This window comes from Drosophila albomicans, chromosome X (genome assembly GCF_009650485.2).
Source record: "Drosophila albomicans strain 15112-1751.03 chromosome X, ASM965048v2, whole genome shotgun sequence".
In the NCBI taxonomy this organism is placed as follows: domain Eukaryota; kingdom Metazoa; phylum Arthropoda; class Insecta; order Diptera; family Drosophilidae; genus Drosophila; species Drosophila albomicans.
The window spans coordinates 24,907,218-24,925,548 of NC_047627.2; the positions used below are offsets into that span (position 1 = coordinate 24,907,218).

The 18,331-nt window shown below is 42.1% G+C and overlaps 6 protein-coding genes across 7 annotated transcripts; 4 read left to right on the forward strand and 2 right to left on the reverse strand.

Annotated features, from left to right (window-relative positions):
* Positions 1–160: 160 nt before the first annotated feature.
* On the forward strand, positions 161–2,236 carry LOC117564118 (peroxisomal targeting signal 1 receptor). Its single transcript, XM_034242779.2, has one exon. It carries the CDS (start codon positions 433–435, stop codon positions 2,104–2,106), a length of 1,674 nt encoding a protein of 557 aa, XP_034098670.1. The 5' UTR covers positions 161–432; the 3' UTR covers positions 2,107–2,236.
* Positions 2,237–2,259: 23 nt separating this feature from the next.
* LOC117564139 (mediator of RNA polymerase II transcription subunit 18) lies at positions 2,260–3,121 on the reverse strand. The gene is made up of 3 exons (XM_034242802.2): positions 2,906–3,121; positions 2,555–2,841; positions 2,260–2,501 (listed from the first exon to the last, which is right to left on the reverse strand). Exons 1-3 carry the CDS (start codon positions 3,025–3,027, stop codon positions 2,260–2,262), a joined length of 651 nt encoding a protein of 216 aa, XP_034098693.1. The 5' UTR covers positions 3,028–3,121.
* Positions 3,122–3,676: 555 nt separating this feature from the next.
* LOC117564127 (probable serine/threonine-protein kinase ifkA) lies at positions 3,677–5,894 on the forward strand. Its single transcript, XM_034242791.2, has 2 exons — positions 3,677–5,100; positions 5,190–5,894. The coding sequence occupies exons 1-2, from the start codon at positions 4,100–4,102 to the stop codon at positions 5,452–5,454; spliced, it is 1,266 nt and encodes a 421-aa protein (XP_034098682.1). The 5' UTR covers positions 3,677–4,099; the 3' UTR covers positions 5,455–5,894.
* A 1,582-nt stretch (positions 5,895–7,476) lies between these two features.
* On the forward strand, positions 7,477–14,115 carry LOC117565592 (frizzled-4). 2 transcript variants are annotated; one of them, XM_052008577.1, is made up of 5 exons: positions 7,477–7,839; positions 7,899–9,310; positions 10,088–10,332; positions 11,343–12,266; positions 13,201–14,115. In XM_052008577.1, the coding sequence occupies exons 2-4, from the start codon at positions 8,313–8,315 to the stop codon at positions 12,263–12,265; spliced, it is 2,166 nt and encodes a 721-aa protein (XP_051864537.1). In that variant the 5' UTR covers positions 7,477–7,839; positions 7,899–8,312; the 3' UTR covers position 12,266; positions 13,201–14,115. The 2 variants fall into 2 exon arrangements, with proteins under 2 accessions (XP_051864537.1, XP_051864531.1); XM_052008571.1 differs by having other exon boundaries at positions 7,477–9,310.
* A 291-nt stretch (positions 14,116–14,406) lies between these two features.
* On the reverse strand, positions 14,407–15,519 carry LOC117565610 (uncharacterized). Its single transcript, XM_034244818.2, has 2 exons — positions 14,916–15,519; positions 14,407–14,840 (listed from the first exon to the last, which is right to left on the reverse strand). Exons 1-2 carry the CDS (start codon positions 15,078–15,080, stop codon positions 14,487–14,489), a joined length of 519 nt encoding a protein of 172 aa, XP_034100709.1. The 5' UTR covers positions 15,081–15,519; the 3' UTR covers positions 14,407–14,486.
* Positions 15,520–15,738: 219 nt separating this feature from the next.
* On the forward strand, positions 15,739–17,827 carry LOC117565602 (FACT complex subunit SSRP1). Its single transcript, XM_034244807.2, has 3 exons — positions 15,739–15,887; positions 15,939–16,529; positions 16,590–17,827. Exons 1-3 carry the CDS (start codon positions 15,854–15,856, stop codon positions 17,312–17,314), a joined length of 1,350 nt encoding a protein of 449 aa, XP_034100698.1. The 5' UTR covers positions 15,739–15,853; the 3' UTR covers positions 17,315–17,827.
* Positions 17,828–18,331: the final 504 nt, after the last annotated feature.

The following is an 18,331-nucleotide window of genomic DNA, read 5'->3' on the forward strand; positions in this document are numbered from 1 at the left end:
TACCCAATATATACCAAAACAACAAGCGGCCACACAGCAATGCATTGCAGCGATTAATAATCGATTGTCTATGTTGAGACCACCGATATATCAGCTCACAACATTATAAATATATCGCAATCTCTAAAATAGTGTAAAGTTGGCTGTTTACGACTTTTACAAAACTGTGATAATGTTCGAACAATATTTCCTGCAATTGAATAAATAAATTTACAAATCATCAATGTCGTGAAACGCTTGTAAAAACATCGCTGCATCGATAGTTCCGTTGGATGCTTGTCCACCTCTAGTGTTGTTGTTTCGATTTCGTTCGTTCTTATCTGAACAAAAGTTGGTCTTTTGACCTCCTCCACTCCAATTCGAGCTGCCGCTCTACCAAAGGTTAATAACAAGCAACTAGCCCAGTTAAGCAGTCTGTTACGTAGCCCAGCGATGTCGTTACGTCCACTTGTGGAAGGCGACTGCGGCGCCGTCAATCCGTTGATGCAACTTGGCGGCCAATTCACTCGCGATGTGGCCCGCAAGGACGAAGGATTCGCAGCGGCGCCATTTGAGCGCCAGCTGCGTCCCGATGAGCAAATGGTCAGCGACTATCTGGGTCATGTGGCTGCACCACCGCAATCCTTTCAAATGAACTCGCTGCTGCAGGAGATGCGCGACATCAACATCCATGGTGCAGGTGGAGCACAGGTGGATGAGGTGATGGCTGGCCAATGGAGTCGTGACTTCCAGCAACAGCAAAAGCTTCAGTCCGGTGGCAACAAAATGCTGCACATGCAGCCGCAGCAACAGCAACTACACCATGCTCAAGAATTCTTCGATGAACCTTTGATCAGCAGTCAAAACTTTCGGCCGCCACCCATGATGATGATGCAGAGTCCATACTTGGCCATAACAGCGCCACCAGTGACACAAACACAACACGATACCTTCTTCGACGAGCAGCTGGAAACCATCGATACCGATAAACAAAGAGTGGAGGATTGGATCAACGACTATCCGCGTGAGAAAGAGCAAAGCGAACAAACGGCAGCAAATTTCAATGAAAAGTTCTGGCAGCGGCTGCAGGACGAATGGCAAAAGTTGGCCGAGGAGAATGAGCATCCGTGGCTCAGCGAATATAACGAGAATCTGGACGCGTACAAAGAGTACGAGTTCGCTGAACAGAATCCCATGTCCGAGCTGCCTAATGCCTTTGAGAAGGGCAAAGAATACCTGGCCAAAGGTGACATACCCAGCGCAGTGCTATGCTTCGAGGTGGCAGCCAAAAAGGAGCCAGAACGCCTCGAAGTCTGGCAATTGCTAGGCGCCTCGCAGGCAGAGAATGAAATGGATCCGCAGGCAATTGCGGCATTGAAGCGTGCACTCGACTTGCAGCCCGAGAATCGTCAGGTGCTCATGTCGCTCGCCGTTTGCTATACAAACGAAGGACTGCAGAGCAGCGCTGTCAAAATGCTATCGAACTGGATTGAGGTGCATCCGCAGTATAAGCAACTGTTGGCCGCCTATCCACAGCTGCAGGCCGAGGGTAGCTCGCTGGCCTCGTCGCTGATTGGCGCCAATAAGTTGCGTGATCTGCAGGAGGTTTATTTGCAGGCTGTGCGCATGCAGCCGTCGCAAGTGGACGCCGATCTGCAAGAGGCACTGGGTGTGCTCTACAATCTGTCGGGGGAGTTTGACAAAGCTGTCGATTGCTACAGGAGCGCTGTGCAGGTGGATCCACAGAATGCCAAGCTCTGGAATCGTTTGGGCGCCAGTCTGGCCAACGGTTCGCGGTCCGTCGAAGCTGTCGAGGCCTATCAGCATGCACTGCAGCTCCAGCCGGGCTTCATACGTGTACGCTACAATGTGGGCGTCTGTTGCATGAACCTCAAGGCGTACAAGGAGGGTGCCGAGCATCTGTTGACGGCCCTCACCATGCAGGCGCACACAAATGCCTCTCGAGATCTGCCCAATGCCGAGGGCATTGCTGGGGGTCAGCAACAGATGTCCGAGTCCATTTGGAGCACACTAAAGATGGTCATATCGCTGATGGGACGCAGCGAGCTGCAGATGCATGTTAGCGAACGTAATTTGGCAGCGCTTAATGCTGCTTTCAAGGATTAGTCTCGTGTGGTTTCGAAAATTCCATGTAAATAACTGCAATTCCAACGTTTTTGTTCTACTTTTTGTTGCCTGTAAGATCTGAAATTGAATTTGTGTTAATAATAGAAAGTCGTGTACCATATGCACTATATTTATAAGGTATATTTAATTGGATTAGGGCAAGTTGCCCAAGCGCTTGTAGTCGATCTTCTCGAGCTGCACCAGCGGCTTTAGCTGCTCGGCAAACACACGCATCTCCTCGCCCACATTCTCTTGTCCCGTGGGCGCCACCACAGACAATTCAACGATGTAGCTCTGTGAAATTGGCTCATTGGCCATGTCCTGTTGCTTGCCGGGAACGATTTTAATCAGCTTGGAGACCGTTATTTTCATGCGTCCCTTTCGAAACATGTAACCTGCAAGGGGAGCTTTTACAATTGGTTCGTTGAACCACAATTCGATTGCTCACCCTTCGCTATATACTCAAACTCCAGGCGAAATCCCATTTCAGATAGAAAATCAAGTATCCCATTGGTGCAGGCGCAGTCCATGCAGCTGCGCACCAGTGTTGGCCGTCGTATATCCACCTCGGGTTGTCCAAGATAGCGCATTTGGAATGGGGCATCGCGTCCCAAGGCGCGACGAACGCGCAACAAAAGCGGCTGATTGGACTGCGATTGACGCAGGCTCATGCAGACCTCCAGATCATGGAAGGGTTCCGGCGAGGTGTCCACATTATCGCACAATCCTTTTAGTCTGTCATTTTGCGAAAGGCAAAGCTAAATATCGCACATATATTCGTCTGATTGCAAAAACTCACCTGTGCATCAAATGCTCGACAGCCGAGTCTAAAATGGAACCTTGCAACAAGTACTCGAGATTAGGCAGAAAGCGGTTGGTCAGCGCATGGGAAAGTGATTCGCGTGCCGACGAGATGGCCATTAAAACAATTAATAAGTTATGTTTTTAAATATCTAAATTAAATAAAAGGTGTAGCGGTGTTTTTGTTTATGCTTTACTTTAGTGTTGCAAAATGGCAAAGTCATCGTTAATCGATAAGCGATAGGCACTACTTCGATAAATGTTTGAATTTCAATAAGTGAGCATGAAGTCAAAGAGAGGTTTAAAAGCGCATTGCTAGTTTTATTAAAGTGTTTAGTATTTAAGCAAAGTGCTAATTATTTAAACGTAAAAGCGGAAACGGAGTACGATATTGTGTTGTGTGTATATCAGCAATACAAAGTGACATAGCTGCGCAGAACGGGGATATTTACATATTCGCTGACGACAAGCTCGACAATTCTTGAGTCACCCATCTAACGGGCGGGGTTGCCAATTCCAGAACGTCTGGTAGATAAGAGACAACCAGTGTGGCTGTATATCGCTCACAACGGACCTACCTTTTTATTTAAATTGAAGTGTGAGTGTTATGTGTTTTTAAATAATTATAAAATTTCAATAACAAGTTTGTTCTCCCAATTTGTATTCCAATTAATTAAAAAAAAAACAATTAATTAAGCTTAATAATAAAAAATCATTTCCCCATCCATTTTAGTGCCGGCTGGTATATTTGAATGGACAAGCAGAAGTTGCGGTCACACTGCAGTTTGTAGATAAGGATGCCAGACGCAGAAAAGCACAAACAGCACTTATCGTCGCAATTACAGTTATTATTGTTGTTGTTGTCGTCGAACAGCAGCAGCAGCAGAAGCAAATGTGTTGATAATATACATTCTCAGCCTTTCTAAATGGCCAGAGAAATGCAATTGAAATTGCCATCGAGCTACCAGCTACACAACGGCAGTTAATACCAGCAGCAGCAGTAGCGCCTACGCCTCTCAACTACAACAGCAGCAGCAGCAACGAAAGAAAGTTACGTGAACAAAAACATCACAAGAACTTCGACACTAAGGCAAACACACCAACAAAAAAAAAAAAAAAACTCATTGTGTGAAATGACAGCAAAGACGAACAACAACAAAATTAACAAGAAGAACAAAAACAGCCAGTTGCAATGAATGTGAAGAAACGGCCACGTCTGGAGCTGGCCACAGCTGCAACAACAACACCAACGCCACTAACAACAACAGCAACAACAACAACAGACGTCGCACTTTATGGGAACATTAATGGAAATCTGAGCAGCACAACAAATGGTTTATTTCTGACCAGCAGCGTTGTGGGTGGCATGGGAATGGGAATGGGAATGGGAGACGGTGCTCAAATCTATTTGACCATTTGTGGCGACGATGATAACTCGAATGAATCTCAAGAGTTTTATGCCATCGAGAGCATTAAGCAGGAGCCCGATTTGGATGCATTGCATGCGGCACATTGCATGCTGCCCACAAATCTGCAGCTGCCAACTGGTTGTGAAATCTATTTAGTTAAGGACAACACGACTGCGACGGCTGCTGCAACAACAATAGCCGCAACAACAACAACAGCAAACAAGATAAACCACAGCAGCCACAACAATGAGCATTTGGCGTCCATCAAACTGGAGCCGGACTCCACGAATGTGTTGTTCATGAGTGGCGGTGGCGGTGGCGGTGGCAACAACAACAACAGTAGCAACGGTAATTTAATTGTGGCCAATAAGGATACGGCTGCAGTAGCGCCATCTGTCGGCGGCAGTGGAGGCGTCGGCAACTACAATGTTAAGCTGGATGCGTACAAGAAACGCGACGACAAACGTCGTGCCACCCATAACGAGGTGGAACGACGTCGTCGCGATAAAATCAATTGCTGGATCTTTAAGCTGAAGGAGATGCTGCCAACGGATGGCAATCGTTATAAGCCGACAACGAACAGCATGGCCGATAGCTTAGAGACGACGACAACGACGGCAACGGCGACGACGTCGCCAACTACGACGAGCAGCAGCAGCAGCATGAAAAGTAATCCAAATGCAAATGGAAGTGCAAATGGACGCACACCGCCCAACGATTCGAAATCGCAAATACTGATCAAGGCCTGTGACTATATTAAAAGCATGCAAAACGAAATCGATAAGTAAGTGTGCAAGCAATTATCGAAAGCTTGTGTTATCGTTAATCTGTCTCTCTCTCTCTCTCTCTCTCTCTCTCTCTGTGTGTGTTTAGCTTACGCGACTGTTTGCGTGAGGCGGAGAGTCTGCGTTTGAGCAATCAGGCATTGCGCGATGAGCTGCAGCATCTGAAGCAACAACAGGAGCTGCAGGAGCGTTTCAATACCGCTGGCGGTTCATTCAACGTAACGCTCAATTCGCTGAATAGCTCAGCTACTAGTGACCTCTTCGATGGCATCGATACGGCACCAAATCTATCAACGGTCTCATCGATTAATTTCACCAAACGCGGCCTCATCATCGCTGATTACGATGAATGAAGTGCGCGTGCGCGCCATATTTGAATTTCATTCGAATTCAAAGAAACTACAAGAAAACTATCCAACCATCATCAATCATTACTATTATTACTCAACCAAAGAACAATGCGTAACAACAGGAGAACAACAATAGTCATTATATTAACATTTATATACATACGTGTACATACACATATGTTTGTGTGTATGTGCCATAATCGCAATAATATTGTAGATGGATGGATGGATGAGGGTGATGCGGGCGCTGCTTCGGTTGCAGCCGAAGAAATCTTTATTGTTATCGCTGATATTTCTTCCGTTTGTGGTAACACACACACACACACCTATTGTTGTCATCCCCTTCCTTCTTACTTCCCGCATATTAGTACAATACAGTATATATACATATACAACCATTACACATATTTACATGTTGTCTATTTAAACAAAACAAAACATAAGGAATACCGAAAACTATTTCATATTTTGAGCATATTGTGCTTGTTTTTCGATTTTATTGTAATTGTTACTCGCACTAATTAAATAATGTAAAGTATTTGTAATATCTTAAAACAACAATTATCTATAACTACATATACAATTATATTATATATATATATACATATATATTATTATTATTATAAATATACATAAGCGGTTACCAAATGTCTTGTGGCCAACGACAACAACAACAACACAAAATATCTCCACTTGTCCGCGTTATGCATTTGGTGAGCTTTTTTGTTGTTGATGTTGGCCTCCTCCCATCTATCTCTCATGCAAATGAAAGAGACAAAAACCATTTACCGCAATCAGGCCAATCATTAAGCAAGCAAGAGAGTATGTGTATTTTGAAGTGGTAACATGAGTTAGACAGAGAAAGAGAGAGAGAGAGAGTATGTTGTGTGCGTGCGTCGTCGATCTTCAATACATATGCACTTCGCTCTTGCGCAGTGGTGTGTACAGAAAATAACGATATTGTTAAAAGAAAATTGTAAAAAAAATTTTGAACATATATATTGTTGTGAATCGTTAGAAAATTGTTTTTGGTATAGCGTTGATAAAAAGTGCAATTCGTGTTACTTGTTGCTATCTACATATATACCAGTTAATAATTCTATTAAATTCAATAAAACAAAACCAATAATAACAGCTCTCGCATTACTTATCTATACTTCTGATTCAATTTCAAACGATAGCCATTCTTTAAAAAAAAGCTTTTACCTTGGGCAGTTTTATTTGTCGTAGTGTGACCATAGACAACTCTTATAAAATTAATTTAGTGCGGAGACCAAAATACCTTGATAAATGTCAGTATATTACAAACTGCATGTAATCAAATGGTCTCACTATGTTATGGTGCTGGTGCTATTGAAAGACATTTAAATATTTCCAATATGGCTTCGAAATAGAACACTTTTCAATTTTGCTATATAATATTATTAACATTTATTATAGTTTTGATGGGGAATTATTAGATTCGGATGATACACCAATAAATCAGGAAATGGAAGGCAATGAAATGATTGATTTCCGTAAAAACTAACAGAGTTTAGAGTTTGATTATGTGTATGTTTATGTTATTTGTATTGATTGTAATTATTTCAAAAAAATTGCTAACTAAATTTCGAATGTCTGTGCATTGCGATGTCAAGATCTTATTGAATGCGAAAATGCTCACTTAAAAGTAGATCACATTACATCCCTTATATTTTGTTTATCTAACGTGTATAGCGTTATATTTTAGTAGTCGCGCACACAAGGAGAGGAAACAAATCCAAATCGTTGTTGTTATGTTATTCGCGTACAGTTTTTTAAATTGTGCGCCAACTTTTGTTTACATTTGAACAGCTGGTATTTCAGAGCGGCCAATTAAGAATTTTACCGTTCCCCATACTTTTCGGTTCGTGGCATGGAAACGGGGCATAATCGAATGTAGTAAACATCGCAATTTTCTATAACTTATCGATGTTTTATACACTTTATAATCATCGATAAATCAAACGTGTCATCGTTGTTGTTTCTCCACACTAATGTTCTAGCGAACACTTCAACGCAATATTTTTATTTTCGTTTTTTTTTTTGTTTTTAAAAAACTTTGAAAATAAACAAACAACGGCATAGTGAAAATAAATACATATTTTGTGGCAATATTTCGCGTGTAAAAAGCTAAACTGGCAGGCCAAAGCTATTACAAGTGATTAGCTTAAGTGAAAAATCAAAAGATATTTTTACATGCAGTTTGAATAAACAAACATAAGCCAAATAATAAAAATAAAACGAAACGAAAAAATTGAAGGAGAAAAAGAATGTCATAAACAACAAGTGCATTCAGTGCGGGAGTAAACAAAACAACAAATAAAGCATAAAAAAGTGCTAAGCGAGCATATAAAATTGGAAATTGGAGTAAGATAATCTGCATACCAATTGTCCAAGAAGAACAAGAACACAAAACTAGTTTGCAGCAATAGGAAGGAGGAACACGAAAACAACACCAACAAGAACAACAAGAACACGGCGGCAGCAGCAGCGACAGCGACGATAACAAGAACGACGCCAAGGTAGTTAACGAGTTGACAAGCAAAGTGCCGAGCAGACAGGCGGGCGGGGCGGTGGCGGTGGTGCGACAGTGCTAAGAGCGAATGAGATAGCACCGCAGCAACACATCAACAAGAGCGAGTGAGCGCAAGCGTATCAGCGTATCCGTGTGTGTGCGTGTGAAACCAGTTCTCTCTGTGCGCGCGTGTGTGTGTGTGTGTGTGTAAGGGGAGTTGGGGGCGTGCACACACACTATGCAAAGCAGTAACAACTAAACTGCAGCAACCACAACAATAACAACAACAGCACGCAGAAGCAGAGGAAGCAACAAGTCAAAAAGGATGAGCGCAATTTGGCCACACTCGAAATGCTTATTGGCAGCACTGCTGCTGCTTGCACTGTGGCGCCCTCAAGCGGCGAGCAGCGCCAGCGGCAGCCAATGCGAAATCATACGGATTGAAATGTGTCGCGGCATTGGTTATAATGAGACCTCCATGCCCAATCTGGTGGGTCACGAGTTGCAAACCGATGTGGAGTACACGCTGCAAACCTTTGTGCCGCTCATCGAGTACAATTGCAGCTCACAGCTGAAGCTATTCTTGTGCGCCGCGTACGTGCCAATGTGCACACCCAAGGCTCCGGTTCATTCCATTGGCCCGTGTCGTAGTCTCTGCGAATCCGTCCGGATTCGTTGTCATCCCGTGCTGCAGGGCTTCGGCTTTCCCTGGCCACCTGCGCTCGATTGTGAGCGTTTTCCCCGCGAGAACAATCACGAGACCATGTGCATGGAGGGACCCGGAGAGACGGGACATTTGCCCATCCAGGAGCACGAGCTCCAACAATATGGCATCAGCAACAGCAACAATAATAATCTATCGCCCAAGTTGACTGCCGACTGCTCTGCCTTGGGCAAATCCCATCTCTATGTGAAGCTGCAACGTTCGGGACGCTGTGCTCCACTCTGCGAGGCGGACATTCTCTTTACGCCCAGCGAGAAGCATCTCTCGGAGATCTGGCTCTCCACCTGGGCCTACGCCGCCTTGGGCTTGGCATGTGTGGCCACGCTTTGCCTGCTCCTCCTCGGCGGTGATCAGCGTGCGGGGCGCGGTGTCAATGCGGGGGCCAAATGGTCGAGACTCCTCTCGCCGCTGTTGTGGTGCCACAACATGGTCACCTTGGGCTGGACGGTGCGCTTCATCGTTGGACGCAGCGGCACCGCCTGTGGCACGGATCCCCAGGCGCCCAACGAATCGCTCCTTACGGTCGACGGTCTCTCGAATGCCGCCTGCGCCAGTGTCTTTCTGCTGCGCTACTACTTTGGCATGGCTGCTTGCGCCTGGTGAGTGTTCCACGTTCCACTCCGCGAACCGGTTCAGCGTGAACCGCTGTTATAAAGAGAACAGCGGTGGATAAGTTATTGTTTATTATTTATTATTTTTAATAACTGGCAACAGCACTACAATTGAATAGAGCTAGGTTGGAGTTAGGTTAGGTTCATGTGTGAACCGGTTCAAGGCGATCCGTTAAACATAGCTGATTACTCCTAAAACTATTGAAGTTATTACATTCGCCTTCACAGCAAACTAAGAAATGACACTGCAATAAAAAAGAAAAGAATTAGGTTAGATTAGGCTGCGAACCGGTTTAGCGTAAACTGTGAAACATAGCAATATATGCAGTTAGTTCCTACGAAGAGTAGTGAATATTATTTATGAGTATTAAGTTAGTAGAAAGTGTTTTTAAACAAGTTATCCCTTAACTTTTATAACCAATCTCAATAGTTCACTTTAAAACCACTCCAAATACGATCTTGAAACTCGTTTAATTCGTGTATATTTATATCTCAGCTAAGAATGGGATAATTAGGAACAAGATAACGCTCTCCGAACCGTATTAACAATTATGTCAGTAATCCACGATGAATTCAAATATAACCAAGAAGAAAAAACAAAACATTTACATACAGACATAGTTCTTAGAATCGGTTCAAGGTTCATTGAACGAACATTTCAGGGGGACAGCAGTTGGAATACGGTTCATTGGCTTGTAGCAATTCATAATTCACAATTCAATTCACAGCACACACAATAATTACCCCGTTCTTCTTTTGCTTTAGGTGGGCCATCCTCTGTCTGGGCTGGCATCGGGACATTCGGCGCAACAGTCCGGACACCAAAGGACACATTGCGCTACCCGCCAAGCGACATGGACAAGGAGGTGGAGGTGGAGGAGGCAGTGCTAATACGGCACAACAGGATTTAGCTCGCAACAATTTCGTTTGCTTTGTGGCCTGGGGATTGCCCGCATTTCAAACGGCAGCGGTTATTGCGATGCGTTTGGTGGACGCCGACGAACTCTTGGGTAAGTCAATATTCCCATTAGCTTTATCTATTACTCCTGTATACTTAAATATGAAATTAGTATTTTGGTTAACCCAAATGGTAAATGCTAGGAGGCTGTAATTAGCACAAATCGATTAATTACAACAAAAGCAATACAAAATAGCCAAAAAAAAAAAAAAAACAGTTTTTGGGATTCACACTTCAGCGATTCGGAAATGTGACTTTTAATTTTCAGCTGTTCGTTTTCCCATTGAAATCAAATAAGGAATTATCACTTTTCTACTCTCTTCTCGGCGATTCTCAAGCTAGTAACCTAATAAGTTCTATGGCTGATCACTTTGGCTTTTCCTTAATAATATACATCGTAATCAATATATTCGTGTTCTTAAAATACATTTTTCCATACAAGAAAATATATTATTTTAAAAACTCACTCCTTTAAAAACGGTCTGTGTAAGGCAATATGTTGTCATACTTTGTGAGTTTCCTTAAATTTGTGAATTAAACATGAACGTGAATTTGAATGAGCTATAAGGCTGATCGAACAAACATTTTCTTATCTATTCTTATGTGTAATAATTTTAACAAGTACAAATACAATAAATTCAAATAAATTCTTTGTTGGGTTAAGGCAAACTAAATAGCTTTCACTTCAACAAATTAATAAGCACTCATTCTCTGCCTCTCTCTGTCTCTCGCTCTCTCTTTCAAGTTGCTTAAAAAATTATAAATTTTTCGTTGAGTAAGGGCAATCCGAATAGCGAGCACTTCAACCATTGCTTAGCGAAGACACGAACTACGAATTGCTAAACACTCTCTCTGTCCCTATTTCTTTGGCTCTATCTCTCTCTCTCTCTCTCTCTCTCTCTCTCTTTCTATCTCTCTCTCTCTCTCTGTATATATGTATAACAATTTCAACAAATGTTCTTGAGTTAAAGCACTTCAAATAGCGTGCACTTCAACCATTGCTTAGCGAAGACTCGAACCACGTATTGATAAACATTCTTTCTGTCTCTGTCTCTTTGATAGGCGCTTGCTTTGTGGGCAATCAGTCGGACAAGGCACTGCAAGTGCTGGTGGCGACGCCAGTGTTCTGCTATTGGATCTTCGGGTCGATGAATCTGATCTCTGGCTATTTGGTGCACTGTCGCAACAAGGAAATCGTGCGCAACAGCAACGCCCTGACGCTGCAACAGCAACTGCAGCTGAGTGCACACAGCAGCTCCGGCATTGGGATCTTTCTGTTCATCTATGGCGCCGCATGTGCGATGCTCTTGCTCGCTGTGATCTATGAGTTTGCCAACATCGATGTCTGGCTGAGTGCAAGGGAAGCGAATACGCCTCTTTGGCCGTACTTGACGCGTGCCTTCATGGAGCTAATGTTGGGCATTTGCTGTTTCGCCTGGGTGCTCGGGCCAAGCATTTCGAGCATGTACAAGCGTCAGCTCTCAACGCGTCCCCTCAAGCCCGCAACGAATGTGGAGCGTGGCCAACAGCAGCAACTCCAACAGCAGCAGCAGCATCTGTCACTTCATAATCACCATCATCATTCACATCATTCGCAGCAACACTCGCAGCATCATCAGCTCGATGGCCAGAGCAGTTCACGTGGCTCGCACTTGGCCTGCAACAGCACAGTTGTGTCTTATCACTCGGTGCGTCCGTCGCATCAATCGCTGGTCAGTGCGCCTCCGATGATTGCCAGTCCCTACAAATACAAATCGCCACCGGGCGCTGGCTCCATATCGCTCAATCAAATGTCCAACTATTCCCTGGGACGCAACAACAGTCACAGTCACAGCCAACAACATAATCATCAACAACATCAACAGCAGCAGCCACATCGCGTCTACTATGCAACACAGAAGCATGGTCATCATGGCCATCATCAGTCCACCAATTATCAACATTATCCGCAGCTGCAACGCTACGGCAATGAGACGCTGCTCTGAGGTAGGTTTTATACTCGATATATATGGGTAAATCTCTGACACTATTTAGAATGAAAAAAACAACAAAACTGAAATCATTTTAAAAATAAGTAAAGCTTATTCGTATAGCTCTGGCTTAGCACTATATTAAGAGCGAAGATTATAAATCGAATGACAAGCGTAATGTTAAAGCTAGAGTAAAGACGATAATATCTATAGTATTTATATTTCAAGAGAATTTGCTTGTGATCGGATACAAATTATAGAAGTTATTAGTTCCTTTGTCTGACAATTTGGTGTATTTTGTACTCTATGGTATATTTTGAATTTTGTTCTATATTTATATACCAAATGTAGGCATTGGTATATTTTTAGTATTAGTTGCTTTGCCTGACAATTTACTTGTATTATATGTTGTACTCTGATATATTTTGAATGTAGCGCTATATCAATATATTAAATATAGCATTCAGTATATTTTGCACTCTATGGTTTACATTCCGCTCTTGCTATATTTTAAATATAATACTGTATCAATATGTCAAATATAGCTATTAGTATATTTTTTAGTACATTTGCGGTATATCTATTTGCTATATTTTTAATGTAGCACTATATCAATATACCAAAGATAGCACTCTGTATAGTTTTAGTATTTTTGTGGTATACTAATTTGGTATAATTTAAAATTATGCTTTTATTCACAATAGGTAACGGGTATCTCACAGTCGAGCACACTTGTTTGTTTTTCATATGAATTCGTTCATTTTTGCAATTGTTTTAAAACAGAAAAACAATTCCAAAATTCCATTTTAGCTCTAATTAAAGTGTTTATCAAAAGCTATAATATTCAAGTTTTGTTGTATATTTTTTCGCCAGAGATTTACCCATATATGTATGTATGTTATGTATATCATTAAAATAGGCTCAAATTTAACTTCTTTTTTTCCTTTTATAGTTGCAGTCTGATGTCTGAATCGGGATCAACAGAAGAGTCTTAGGATTTATATGTATTTATAGCGAGCTGAGCTAAGCTAATCAACCTCAACTGCATTTGAATTGAGTTAAAAACTTGGCAAACTTGGCTGCTTTAGTCAACCGAAAGAGAGCGCTACTAAAATCGGCTGCTATACTATATGCTATGTATATATGTATATGGCATTTGATTTGAGTTTGGATCTAGCTTTTATCAACAATTTTTATGTAGCGTTGACTTTGTGCAAATTTGTGCATTTGCTTCCAACTACTTTATACTTTAGTTTCAACTATTTTATTGCGTGTCATTTGATGTTGTCTTGTACTTTATATTGTGTGTTTTATATACTATATGGTATTCTGTTTCTCTGTGTTTGGTCATGAAACGAATTCAAGTTTATTTCATGGCGCAAACAAATAATATACACACCTTTTTTTTTGGAGTGTAACCAAAGTACAATTTCCAGTTGAAGAAAAGCGAACTGTAACAATTCTTGCCCCGCATACAATTTTTGTTCATTTTTAGCATAAATGTACTATAAATAATGTTGTTTGTTTGTCATACGCAGCAACAAATACTGTGATACTGTGATTTATGTGCGTTTCTATATATATATATTTTTTTTTGTGTAATGATAAAGATTAATAACAAACCCTGATTTCAATTGACATACTAAACATAAAACAAACCGCAAAGTGTACTTAAAACAATTGTAATTGTATATTGTATTCAATGTGCCATTAGCTTAAGAGAGAGAGAACTTATCGGAACTTCCATGTACTTAAAATAATACATTCACTAACTATATTTATATATTTGTATTGACTTGCCTTCAATAATGCCCGCTGCACATGGAAAATAAGATGTATGTAGATTGCCTTCCTGTAGATAATGTATGTACGAGTAGATTGCCTTCCTCTAAAGATTTCTGGCATTGTAAAGAAACAAAGGAAGTGTAGCGGGTATCTGCGAGTCGAGCAGACTCCACTTTCCTACTGAGTGAAATGAAATGAAATGAAACAATGCTTTACAAATTGTTTACCATGTAATTTGTATTTTGTAACTTATGCTGATAGCGAAAAATAAAGTGTCGAAAAGTATGATTTTTAAATATATATATGTATATATCTTATATATGTCCTATATAGTATATAGTATATTTCTTCTTTCGTTTTGTTACATGTGTAAAAGTCTCCAAAAAACAAGCGTTGCAATTCGTTTTGCACCTGATGAGCATTCTTTGCATTATCGATGATTTGTCATAAATTATTGTGGCATTGATGATGGTGATGATGTTGGATTTGTTGTGGTTGCCAATTGATTGTTGACTCCTCCACGAGCAGCTGGCGGCTCACAGACAACAATTGTGGTTGACCCATCGGCGTTGTTGTTGTTGTTGTTGTTCGTTTGCCAATTGTTGTCAAGGTCTTCGTCGTTTTGCGCCTCGGCCTCGGCCTCTTCTTTGGCCCGCTGGTGATACTTGAGTTCGCTGGCGTATTTGGAGTGCGTGATGCCCAGAAAGGAGGCAAGGCCACCGCCCACATAGTCAATGCCCGCCAATATATGATTGCCCATCTTGCTGGCCTTGTAACGTAGGCGTGGCACCAGCGTCAACTCACGCTGTGTGAACAACAAATGAGAAATGAGTCATGAAATCGAGGCAAATCATTATTAGCTTTGCTTTGCTTGGCTTACCTGCAGCTGGTCATCGTAGCCCTTATCGGGCACGTCCGGCTCGGCGTCGCTATCGCTGGAGGACAGCTCCTCCATGACGCCATCGCTGAAGTAGAGCATGCGACGATTTGACTGCAGCTCAAGGGCTGAAATGTGATCGGTTTCGCTGCGTTCGCTGGTGGTCATCTTTTTTTTTCTTGGAATTATTACTTTCTTAAGGGATTAATATAATTATTATTTTTTTTTTTTTTGGTATTAGTCACACGCTCACACACACGCGCCTTTCACAAATGCACAGCACCGAGTGAATGGCCGGGATTGGAGCTCAATAAACAACAAAATAGTGCGTCGATTTGCTCTTGAATTGCTGTCAAATTAACGTTAACGTTAATGTCGCTTCGCCGCATATGGGGGTCGTTTTTGTCCTTGGGTTTGGGGGCCGGCGGCGTTGCGTGCCAAGCGCCAGTTTTCCATATGTAATCAATAAATTTGCCGACTCAATGCCGACTCGATGTCGTCCCGTTGATTGTTGTTTGTGTGCTTGCGCATCCACAACAAAAACAAAGCGAGCCCAAAACAAAAAATTATCAAAACTACAAACAAATCGAACGGCTCGGTTATCGAACGACAATCGACGCTTTGCGTGTGCGTCAACGCAAAAATGAGACTTAATTATCGATAAGTTGACTAATAATAAAAAAAAAAACCCATATTAATAATTATATGCGTCATTACGTTTAATACAAAAATCACTTGATTTTAAATTTGTGCAGTTTACATGCTAGCCAATTTCCAACTTCTATTTTTGCACAACGTTATGATTTCGATAATGGTCAGTTATCGCTGGACGGTGTGACCGTTTTTCTGCTGCAAACAGCTGTTGCACGATTTTGTGTCGTCGCGTCGTTTACAACAAAACAAATTTACAACATATATATATACAAAATTAAAGCCAAACAATGGATACTCCCATATCAACGCCATCGGCAAAGGGTAAGCATGTGAAATATGATAGCTAAACGAGACTAATGGCAATTCCTGCAGACTTCCAGGTGGCTGGCGTCTCGCGCAGTGGACGTGTGCGCAAAAAGTCATCGAAACTGTTGGACTTCGAGTCGCCCGAGGAGATTGAGAAGCGCACGAAACGCCCGGGCAGGCAACCAGCACGCTATCCCGGCCGTGGACGGCCGCCCAATGCGGTGCGCGAACGTGAACAGGAAATGATCATTGCCTATGCCGAGGAGGAAGACAATGACGACGACGATGACATTGATGATGACGACGACGATGACGATGATGGTGTGATGCCTAATCTGTGCGATACGGAGGATGATATCAGACATACCATTGGGGGCAACACAAATCTGCGTGGTACGCTCTTGAATTCCGACGATGAAGTGGACAACCTGGTGCAGGATTTAGTCGATGGCGTCGAAGCGGAGGCCAGCAGCTATACAAACGATTCGCGGGTGCGTCAATCGCTCTATATGCGCGAAAAGTCCACCAAACGCAAGATCCTCAAAGATGGCAAGCTGGTGACTGGAACAAAGCAGCGCAAAGACAAAGGCAAGGCACGATACACCGCTTACAGTTTGTGGGCGCGTGATGTGCGCAAACGCGACTTTCCCGATCTCGGTGAGTAGGTTAGTTTATGCATTGAAGTGCATAGCATTGATTTCCCCATTGGGTATTCAGATTTTGCGAGTGCTGCGCGACGTCTCAGTGAACTGTGGGCCAATGTGTCCAACAAGGAGAAGAACGCCTGGCGACGCAAGGCCAAAATCCAGGCGACAAAAGCTCGCACACGGGAGAAAAATGCGCTTAACAACACAACGACATCGTCCGCTGCGATGGCCAGCAATGGCAACACAACAACAGCTGCTGTCCTAGACTCCACGACGTTTGTGAATCGCGCGACAACGAGTCGCACCAAGAAACTGGCCGCTCAGATGGCAAACACAAGCACCGCAACAACAACAAACACAGCGATGCCCACATCTTGGGCGCAGAGCAGACAAAAGCGTAGCATTAACACAAACACAAGTCGCATCAAGTCGATACCCCCGGCAACGAGTGCAATGAATAGCTCAGCTGCCTCATCTGCTGGTCTATTGGAATCACCAGCTGAGATCGGTGGCAAGCAACAGCAGCAACAGTCGAGCATTGAAGCTATTGATGCGGCAGCGCATCTCAAACTGCTGGGCGAGAGTTTGACAGTGATTGGCGAACGGTTGAAAGAGCACAACGGACATGTTGCGCTCTCGGGCAGCTTGTCCGTGCTGCTGGACAGCTTATTGTGCTCCATGGGACCGCTTTTGTGCATGACAACGCAAATACCCGGCCTCGAGAATAAAAAGCAGCTGAGCACAAATTTGGCAACGACGCTCGACAATATTGCCTATGTAATGCCGGGTCTCTAAAGTGATGGCGAAACTGTAACAAGTGCATCACAGGTGGACATATAATAAATACACTTAATATACATAATATTTTTTATTTTTATTTTATTATATTAAATCTAGTATTTAATACTACATTTAACAGAGAAGAGAGTGCTGGCTGCTGGGGCCTTCGACTCAAAAAAAGTATCTGTACTTATTATACCTTAAATTTAGTTTTCATTATAAAATTGTACATTTTCATTATATTATCATTTAAAGGGGTTTGTAAGAGGTGGGATGGATACATAATATAATATATACGAGGATTGTCCGATAAGTACTTAGCCTCCAAAAGAAAAACGAAAATTTTGGAAAAGTGGCGATTTATTACTCAACATAATCTCTTTTTAGCTCGATACACTTGACCCAGCGATGCTCCAACTTCCTTAACCCGTCTGAAAAATACATTTTCTCGAGGTCTCCTCATTCGACGCAAATTTCCAGCCGGCTAAATACTTATCGGTCTGCCCTCGTATGTATATATAGAGTTGTTAGTTGGTACATTTGGCATAGGTGAAAAAAAAACCTATTGTATAGATTAAAATACATATACAGAATAAAGCAAAATTCAAATTAGTTTTAAAAACAACTTTTGACCGTTGAACTCATTAAATTGGAGGGAAAAAAATTTGTTGCGGTCTCAACAATAACAGTTAATCGATAAGTCGTTAGGTTATCGAGCTACCGCGCTGCTATCGATATTACAAGAGACATAATTCCTGATGAAAAATATAATGAAAAAATCTAGGCGTTACAAAAAAATTAGTTATTGTTCACTTCCCTATTGATTAAGGCAAGATTAAAAACAACAATATTTTACAACCACACGGCAATTAGAACGCAAACGACGTAATATTTATATATATATTGATTGTACATACTTGTAGTTTGCTTTTTTACAATATTCATATTTCGCAAGTAAGTTAGGGATATAATTTAAAATTATAAAATAAAGAAAATTAAAAATAATTCTTTTAATATCTGCATGCACAACAA